The sequence below is a fragment of the Hipposideros armiger genome, unplaced genomic scaffold (genome assembly GCF_001890085.2).
Source record: "Hipposideros armiger isolate ML-2016 unplaced genomic scaffold, ASM189008v1 scaffold_469, whole genome shotgun sequence".
Classification (NCBI taxonomy): Eukaryota; Metazoa; Chordata; class Mammalia; order Chiroptera; family Hipposideridae; genus Hipposideros; species Hipposideros armiger.
Window position 1 is genome coordinate 929,223 of NW_017731819.1, and position 9,532 is coordinate 938,754.

At 55.4% G+C, this 9,532-nt stretch overlaps 1 protein-coding gene across 1 annotated transcript in view; it reads left to right on the forward strand.

The window, feature by feature from the left end:
• The window catches only part of GLIS1 (GLIS family zinc finger 1), a 219,832-nt gene extending 218,242 nt beyond the window's left edge, over positions 1-1,590 (forward strand). The window contains exon 11 of the mRNA XM_019666377.1: positions 1,056-1,590. Coding sequence (XP_019521922.1) covers positions 1,056-1,213 — 158 coding nt within the window. The 3' untranslated portion in view covers positions 1,214-1,590. The remainder of the gene's footprint in view (positions 1-1,055) is intronic.
• The last annotated feature ends 7,942 nt before the right edge of the window (positions 1,591-9,532 follow it).

Here is a 9,532-nt window from a genome sequence, read left to right on the forward strand (position 1 = left end):
GCTTCCATGTCCCCACATAGAGTAGGGGGTTTGCTTCCATGTCCCCACATAGAGTAGGGGGTTCTTTTGGCCTCCCCTCTCCCCAGCATCCAGCACCCATTCCAGGCCCTGCTCAGCTGCCCACACCTCCTCTGCCAAGCTGAGAATAGACACACAGGATTGAATCCAGACTGACAAGGTGGGGCCGTGGGGCTTCAGGAATAGTTCAGCCTGATCCATTACACATATAGGAAGACTGAGGCCCGTCTTCTTAGGCTATAGAAGTCCATGACAACAGCTCAGGCACAGAGCCCTTGGGGCAGGGACTGGATAAGGCAACCTGCCCAGGCTTCTCTCCAGGCCCTCCCCGGTTGAGGGCCTCTGAGCAGTGACCCCACCCATAGACAGCATGTCCAATGGAAGAGCCAGGTGTCTCAGAGCCACATGGACCTGGGTTCAAATCCCAGCTGCCCCACTTACCAGCAATATGACTTTGGGCAAGTATTTCGCCCTCTCTGAGCCCATCTTCTCAGCTGTACAATGGGATAGTGAACTGCACCTCCCAAGATTATTGTGAAGCTTAAATGAGACACGGCTTTACCGAGCCCTTAGTAAGTGCCCAGTGAGTGCTGGTCCCATTCTTTAGGTTGCTTGTGTCTGGTGGGGTGGAGGAACCTGAAAGCGTGGGGTGGGCCGGGGTTCTTCTGTCAGGAGGGGACCTGCCTCCTGGGCAAGAGCTATGATAACTCCCCCTCCCCCCACACACACACATTCTGCCCCACAGGCCAGCACTGGGTGAAAGACACCCCCACCCCAGGCCAGCACATGCCCGTCTTCCCAGCTGCCATGGGCCTCTTGGGGTACAAGGACCAGGGCACCTCCTCCCAAGGCCCTCCCCACCCACCATCCACCTCCCCTGCCTGGAAGGGCAGAGGACTCAGAGCAGGCCCTGTGGAGCGGATGCTGTAAGGAGAGCCCCCGGGCAGGTGGGTGGGGTCTGGACATCGGGAAAAGATGACAAGGCACAGCCTCTGAGTCCTCCAGCCCAGACCCTGTTCCCCCCACCGCACCCATAGGCTACGAGGCCCTGGCGGAGGCCCCATGCCCCACAGTGCTGCCACCACAGCCATCTGAAGACATCGTGTCCAGCGGCCCGGAGGACTGCGGCTTCTTCCCCAATGGAGCCTTTGACCACTGCTTGAGTCACATCCCCTCCATCTACACGGACACCTGAAGGAAGGCCCAGCCCACGCCTGTCCACCCTCCACCACAGATGCTCCCTTGCCCACCTGCCGTGTGTCCCCAGCCTCCACGCACCCAGCCTGAGCAGCCAGAGCAAAGCTCTCCACACTCTCAGGGTGCTGGGTTTGCAGCGGCTGCCCCGCACTGGCCGGGAGCAATCGTCCAAGCCTGAACCGGGTGGTCAGAAGTACCACCTGTCAGGATCTGTGACCTGTGACGTCCCCTTGACTGTGTCTTCCTTTTCTCTGCTAGATAGTTTTAAAAATCACAGACCTCGTGTATATAAAATGTACAGAACGTGTTTTCCATTCCCCTGCCAGTTTTATATTTTTGGTTTTACAAGAAAAACATTAAAAACTGGAAATGAGACTTGGGGGCCTTGTTCTGCTTAGTGACTGAGGCTAGAGGCCGAGATGGTGGAGGAGTGTTACAGAGCCAGTGTGTGGGGCTCACAAGGCCACGTGGGGCCCAGCTCAGGCCCTGGGTTCCCCCCGTGAGAATGAGTGCCTGAGTCAAATGGCCCCCACCACGTGCTGCAGGCCTTACAGGCACCGGTACTAGTCCCAGGACCTCACCTAGGAGCAGGCTTATCCCCGCTGGCAGGCGAGCAGACCAAGGCTGGGACTGAAATTGGAAGCCAGACCCATCTGACCCTGAACTTTGTTCTCTGCCCTGACTTCTCAGCAGGTGGAAAATACTTCATTTCTTTTGGGCTTTAGGTAAACAGAGCAGGTCATGGGAGGGCAGGGCAGGCCTTCCAGGAACAGTTTTCTGAAGGTGAGGGGCAGAGGCAAGGCCCCTGGAGGCAGGCTGGAGTGCAGAGAGCATCCTTTGCACACAGAGCCCCACCCTACCCTGAATGGCCAGGGTGTGAGGGGTGAGGAGGCTGGTTTTGAGGGCACCAAATCGCCCATAGGCTGCCGCCCTGCCCTGCGTGTCTCTGTCCCCATCGTCTAACACTGGGCACAGACCCACCGTCAGGGCCTGTGCAGGTGTCCTGGATAGTGTCCTGTGCCTCACATGTCACCCTGTAGGTCACCTGGTAAAAAAAAAAAATCTTCAAAGAACATTCCTGCCTCTTCATTACTGAAGTGAAACAAAGCAAGGGAGATCACGTTTACTGTGCACCTACTATGTGTCGGACCCTCCCATGCTCTGGAACTAGACCTATGAAGGGTCTTTCTATCCCCTCTTTGCACCTCATAGCGGGGTTAAGTGGGCAAAGTAAGATGGAAAGATCTAGTCAACCTCCTTTATTTATAGAGTGAACTGAGGTTCAGAGAGGCCACCCAGACACGTGGTGACAGAAATCATGATGCATGGCTGGCCCCTCCCCCAAATCTAGGGAGGCCGTAATTGCACCTAACCATGTCACCGCAGCTCTGAGCCAGGCCCCCGTGTGCTTCGCGTGACTCAGCTGTCCCACTCCTGTTCACCCACCAAGTGCACACTCCACCCTACTCTGCGTCCAGGGCCCACCTGTGGGGACTGTGTCTTCCCTCTGGCTCCAGCCAATTAGGAGCTTAGCATGGAACGGAGAGGGAGAGGAGGCTGTGTCCTCCACTAAAGGCCAAGTGGCTCTCTCTACACAGTCCACTCTCCAGGTTGCGGCAGAGAGGCCCCTGTGCAACCCCTTCAGGCCTGGGTGGGGCTGGAACTGCTCCCACTCAGGGAAGTCAGGGCACTGCACTCCCTGGTTCCCTGACCCCCTGCCCACACCATTAAATCCAGTCCCTTTATTACACCCTCCTCAACTACCTCAGTCAGGGGGCTGTCTGTTTCCTGCCAGAGCCTGACAGTTACCCCATTTTACAGATGCAGAGACTGAGGGAAAATGAAGTTCAGTAAGTTACTGGCCCATGTGGCACAGCCAGCGGGTGGTGGAGCTGGGATTCAAACCCCCAGCCTCCAGTTCTGGAGCACATTCTCTTAGCCACTGCCCTGCCTACCCCTTGAAGATTTGGGGCAGCCTGGCCCCCACCTCCTCTCCCAGCCCCAGCCTCCCAGAGCAGGCCCCATCCAAGCCTCCAATGGGGAGGGACTGGCCCAATGTCACTTCAAACAGCAGCATCTGAGATGAGGACCCAGGGCGCCTGACTCCCACCCAGGCCCCCCTTGCCCCTTCATCCCACCCTCCACTGGTTTGATGGAACTAATTAGGTCGTGGCAAAATTCTTTTAACAGGGATGCTCAGGAATCAATACTGCATGTCATTGTACGCACTTAATCCACTCCAGATAAGCAGCATTAAGCTGTACAATGAGGACATTTCTATTAATAACGAGAAGGGCTGAGGCCATGAGCAGAACACACAGGGAGCTTGGCAGTTGGATCCCATTTAATTTCAGAGACAGAGAAAGAGAAAAGGAGACAAAGGCAAAGAAACAAAGCGAGAGAAGAGACAGACAAGTGAGCGGGAGATGAAGGCATCCTGGGCCCAGAACACCGCAGGGCCCAGTAAACAGTAGCTTTCATCGTGACCTTGAGCTGTAAATGTGATTGCGCCCCTCCCCCGCTGGGGTCTCTCTTAGCCTCTGCTCCCCCTTGCATACGCATATGTAGGACCCTCCTGCCCTGACACTATGCTGCTCCCGGCCTGTAGGGTCTCCCTCCTAGTCTAAGGTGAGCTCAGCAGCAGGCAGAGCCCTGGGGTAGGACTGAGACTGGACCTGAGCTCCCTGTCCAGCCAGTGCTTTTTTGGTCTCTTATTTAGAAAACACCACAGTCCTTCCTGAGGTCTGACCGTTGCCAGGGATTCCACAGGAGGAGTCCATGCCATCACGGAGGGCATGGTGATTACTGCCCCTAATTGGCAGGAGGTATGACTGTTCACCCTCACACAAGGAAGTCTGGGATTCAGGTAGAGAAGGTTGGTATTCTCACCTGGAGAGCTCCCGCGGGGTGGCCAAGGCTGGGGGCCCTGTGGGGCCTGTAGGGCAGTGGCGCTGAGCCTGCCTACGGCCACCAAGGGGGACCCAGAGTGCAGAGACAGTGCCCAGGCATACCAGGCGACCATGCTGCCCTTCCAAGCCAGCCAATCCAGGCGGCCCCTGCGGCCCTAGCCTTTGTCCAGTCCAGGCTGAGATTGGCCTGGCTCCCCAGTGCCTTGTCTCTGCCTCCGTCAAGGGCCCTCTGCCTCTGTCCCTCTGTCTCTGTCTTTCAGCTCCTGCGCCTCTGCCTTCCTTCACCGCTCCCTCTTGGTCCCCTGCAGTTCTCTCTGGCTCTCTACCCTCTCACCCTCTGTCTCACCCTTTCCCTGCCAGTGCCCATTTGTCCCTTCCTCTCTCCTCCCAATTCTGTCCCTCCCTCTCTCCACTGTTCCCAGTTCATTCCCTTGGCCTCTTTTTCCTCCTTTTTCTCTTTCCCTTCCCCTCTTTAAACTACAAGGTCTAATGAAAGACAAGGACCTCTTTCTTCTCTCTACCCTTACTCTCCCTTCATGGCCAAGCCCAGGTCCCCTTAACGCAGGGCACGGGGATTCCCCGTACCTGGATCTGCCCTCCAGGGACTCCCCCTGCCTCCCACATTCTCTGTTCCCATGGGCCCTTGCGTTCTCCCACGTGAGCCAGCTCTAGCCACTCTCACTTCACAGATGAGGAAACCCGTCAGAATGAGGCGCTAAGCAAGGGTGTAGTTGGGAGTGACACATGAAATTTATACCTGAGGTCGCTTCCTCCCACCTACTGCTGTGGAGGGAACAGACTGGGGAATCTCCCACTAAACATACACCCTGAGGCAGGTCCCGATCTGTCCTCCCTACTGACTGCCAGCTCCTGGAACTGTGCCTGGCACACAGCAGGTACTCAATACCTGTTTGTTAAATCCTTCAATGGAGCAGGAGAGTTGGGAGCAAGGAAACGTGGATCTGTCTGCACAGAACCTCATGCATTAGCATGGCTACCACAAATATTTGTGAGCTGGTCACCCCATCCAACCCCTCATTTTCCAAATGAGGAGACCCAAACACAGAGCAGGCCAATGACCGGCCGTGGAGAACCCAGGCCTCCTGGTCCCTAGCCACACTCTGTCCACATCTGTCAGTCCACCAGGAGAACTGCATCCCAGGCTTACAGCTCCTCCAAAACTTATGGGACGTTGTTACAACATTCTGCAAGGTAAGTGTGATTACCCCATTTTACAGAGGAAAGAACTGACTCAGAGTTGACTTGCCCGAAGCAACCAAGAGAGTCAGGGCGGAGCTGGAATTCCAGGGCAGCCTGTGGCACCAGTGCCAGCCATCCGCCCCTGCTGATCTGCATTACATGACTAAGACTGGTCCTTAGGAGTTCTGGCACACGCCCCTCTCCCCTGCTGTCCGGAGGGGACCATTATGCTTTTACAAGTCCCGATTTATATACTCGCCTGGGCCATGAGCCCTGCCAGGGATTTATAGGTTTCTAAGTGATCGTGTCTCTGGGGAAAAATGCAAGTGGAACGTGAACCGGGAAGGAATTGCCAGCCGTCAGGCCTGAGGCTGCAGAGCCAAAGCTCTTTGATTTATTCCCAGGGGCCCAGTTGTGCAACGGGACCCTACAGAAGGGCCATCCAGAGGCCAGCAAGGAAACAGGCCTCCAGGCAACCCCAAGCCGGGCTTTGCCACCAAGGAGGTGTGTCCTGTCTGTGCAGAAGGGTGGGACTACCTGAGTCCCCATGGGGCCAGGGAGCCCAGGGTCTGGTGTTGGACGTGGGTCCGGTGGGCAATTCTAGGGCAAAGCAAAGAACTGAAGCAGCCAGGCTTCAACTTAATTTGGCACAGGCTTCACCTAGAGGTGAAAATGCTAAGCTGGAGGATGGGTCCATTATACGAGTCTCTGGGGTTCTTTAAACGATTCTCTGTACTTTTGTGTATGTTTGAAATTTTCCAGAAAAGAACTGATGTCGTCCCAGTGTGGCCAGGCTGGGACTTTCTCGCTGGCCTGGTAGCCTGGATGGCTCAACTCGGCAAGTCCAGGCTAGGGCCTCACTGGGGGAGGGCCTGGGGACTGAGTTCACCTTTACTGTGTCTGTCTTGTCACAGCAGGAACCGTGCTGGTGGCCCTGTGTCCCCAGTGCCCAGCACAGGGCCTGGCACACGGTTGAGGTTTAATAAATGCTTCTTTGTTTTGGTTAATTTGCCAGTGACAAATAAGACTCTGTGCAGAACAAGGGCCAGGACATGGAGAGGTCTGCTTACCTCACACCTCAGGGTGGCTGCAGGTGCTGGAGGTGTGCCTGGCAGCACAAGAGACTCAGAAGGACTTTGGCCTGAACCCCAAAGCTCTGCAGGGTGCCCTGGCGAGAGGGAGCTCCCAGTGGCTATGATGGGAGACCCCAAGCAGCCTGGGACCAAATCTCAGATTTCTAAAAGGCAAAGCCCTCTAAAGCAGCACGTACTACTTTAGAATGGAGTGAGCTCCCCATCCCTGAAGGTATACAAGCAAGAGTTGGCAGGAAACTATGAAGCAGTCCTGTCACTGGGTCAAGGACTGGACTGCACAACCTCTAACAGCCTCTAGGCCCAACCAGGACTCTGTGACAGCAGAGCAAGGGTCACACCCACACAAGCAGCAGTGGGGCCAGCTACTCCAGTGTCATTCCTGAGGCTGGACACAGAGCAGAGCACGTCCAGGAGATTAACTGCGCATTTGCAGGGAAAGCAGGTGGCCGAGGCTCGGGTTACTGCCCAAATATTTTCTCAGAGGTTCTGGGCTGGCAGACCTCACGCCCAGGCAGCCCAGGACAGCAGGAAGGGGCAGCTACTCTCCACAGCTGCACGTTCCCCTGCAAGGAGCTGGTGCATTAGGGAACTAAACAGTCTGGAGGCTGTTGGGTCAGAGCCACGTGGACCCGCGGGTCACAGACAGGAACGCACGAGCTTCTGTCAGCCTTTGGAGCCTTGGAGGCGGCCAGGCCACAGGTGGGGCAGCATCTCACCCACACTTTCACTTCGTCAGTGGGGAAACTGAGGCTCCAGGGGATCAGACTGGCCCCGACAGGGCCACCATCTCTACTCCCTGAGGCAGGGGTGTGAGGGATGGCTACTATTTACAAAAGGGCAATTTAGCCCCAGAGAAGGAAAAGTCTGTGCCTGAGATAGCACAGCAAGTCCCTCCCTCGCAGTGAAGCCAGAGCTCCCACCCAGCCCGCTCACCTGGGGTCACCGTCAGGAACAAGCCGAGTCTGAGGGTAGCCGAGTCTTGGAGGAGCCGGAACGGGAGCCCAGAGGACCCATGGGTCACTTTGCCTCTCTAGAGACTCAGCTCACCCACGTACACGACGAGCAGCTTGATACGGAGCTGTTCCCTCTGTTGACTGCACATCAGAATCACCTGGGCGTTTCCACAGCTTCACACGCAGACCCCACCCCCGAGCAGCGGATTCAGCCTCTCTGAGGGCAGGCGGGGCTCCTGTGTGTGGAAAGCTCCCCAGGAGGCTCCAGGACTCAGGGAGGGCTGGGAACGCTGGCCCAGAGGTTACCCTGATGGCAACCACTTACCGTGGGCCAGGCACTGTCGGTGCTTTACATTTGTTACCTATTTAACCTTCACTCAGCCCAGCAGGAAAGGTCCTATTAATAGCCCCATTTTATAGATGACAAAACTGACAGCCAGAGAGGTGAGGTAAATTGCCCAGGATCACACATGGCCACGCCAGGTTTTGGACTCATGTTCTCCTGACTGCAAAGCCTTCACCCTTAGCCAACCTCTGAGCCCCAACATTTTGCTGTCCCCAAACTCTTGAGATGAGGGGCACATGCCAAGTTGAGATGAGGTCCCAGAATTGGGTGAAAATCCCAGTTTACAACGGCCGACTTGTGGAAAATGGTTTCACACTCAGGGCTCAGTTTCCTCATCTGGAGAATGGGAACAATATGCCCAGCCTCCTGGCTCCTGAGGAATTAAGAGCTCTAATAGAACAGATCTATTTTGTAAATCAGGAAAAGCTGTGCCCAGGCGAGCTGGTATTTTCACCCAAAGTTTGGCATTTACCCTTGCCTAAGATTTCCTCCTTGTCATTCACACCTCCTTTGGGCGGTGAAGCAACCTGAGGCAGGGCCCAGAGGGAAGGGTGGGGCCTGAGCCCCAGAGAAGTGGGATGGGGGCCTCCTGCTGGAAAGCAGGTGGGGGAGACAGAGGGCGGCCCCAGGTGAAGGCTCTAAATCCTGCAGAGGCAGACTGCCAGGAGCAAGGCTCCCCAGGGGCCGGGACACAATCCCTCCTGAGCAAGGCACTGTGTGCTGTGTCGCTGTCTCCACGATGCCTGCCTGGCCTTACAACTGGTTCCATGCCCCAGAGAGTCCCAGAACATGATGGGCACACACCCTTCTATTTTTACTGATGGAGAAACTGAGGATCAGGAAGCTTGTGGCTCCCAAAAGATGTGTGAGGCCCGGAGTGCTGACAGCAGGGATTCCAGTGTCTCCAGATCTTCTCAGACGGGGGCGGTGGGCAAGTCACCTCGCTGAGCCTGGGGTTCTATTCTGTAAGATAGAACAATGGTCCTCCCTCAGCAGGCGGATTTAAATGGGTCAATACTGTCACATAGTAGGTGTTTAATATATGTAACTAGTATCATTTCTGTTTGAGGACTGACCATTTAGACAAATGCCCCAAGCATTTCCCCCATAGCTATAAATTAAGGGTCATGTGACAAGGGGGGAAGCTATAAATTAAGGGTCATGTGACAAGGGGGGAAACTGAGGCCAGGGAATTAGTCTGACTTGGCTGGGGACACATGGCAATTTGGTGGTGGCTCTGGTCAGGACTCTCAGGACAGTGCTCTCATCATCCCATGCTGTCTTGGGCCTTACCAGTCAGAAAAACCCAAACTGTCTACCCAGAGCCTGGGACCTCGATTCAAATTCTGGCTATGCAGCCTTAGACCAACCACATACTCTCTCTGGACCTCAGTGTCCCCAACTGAAAAGTGGAAAACCATGATCACCTATCAGGTTGTGCTGAGGAGGTTGTATGAAACCAGATGTGACGGCATTTGGTAACTTTGAAGAGCCATGGTGGTGGGGGGAAGGGAGGCAGCTTCCATCAATCAATTCAGCCATTAAGTAATTCATTGTACCTCACTTTGTTCTAAGAGTTTGAGCCTGCTCTGAGCTTTCTAACACCAGCCCAATAAGGTGGGCTTCTGTAAAATGTTTCAGGGCCCAGCACCCAGAAGCGCTCCTAGCATGACCTCCCTTCTCATAGCTTGCAAATCTCTGCGTTCTCTCTCAATGTCTTTCTGTGCATTTAATGTGTTCTTGAAACAGACTTTCCTCCATGGAGCCCTCTTGACAGCCTTGGACATATGCCTGGGAGTGGGCACTGCTTTAACC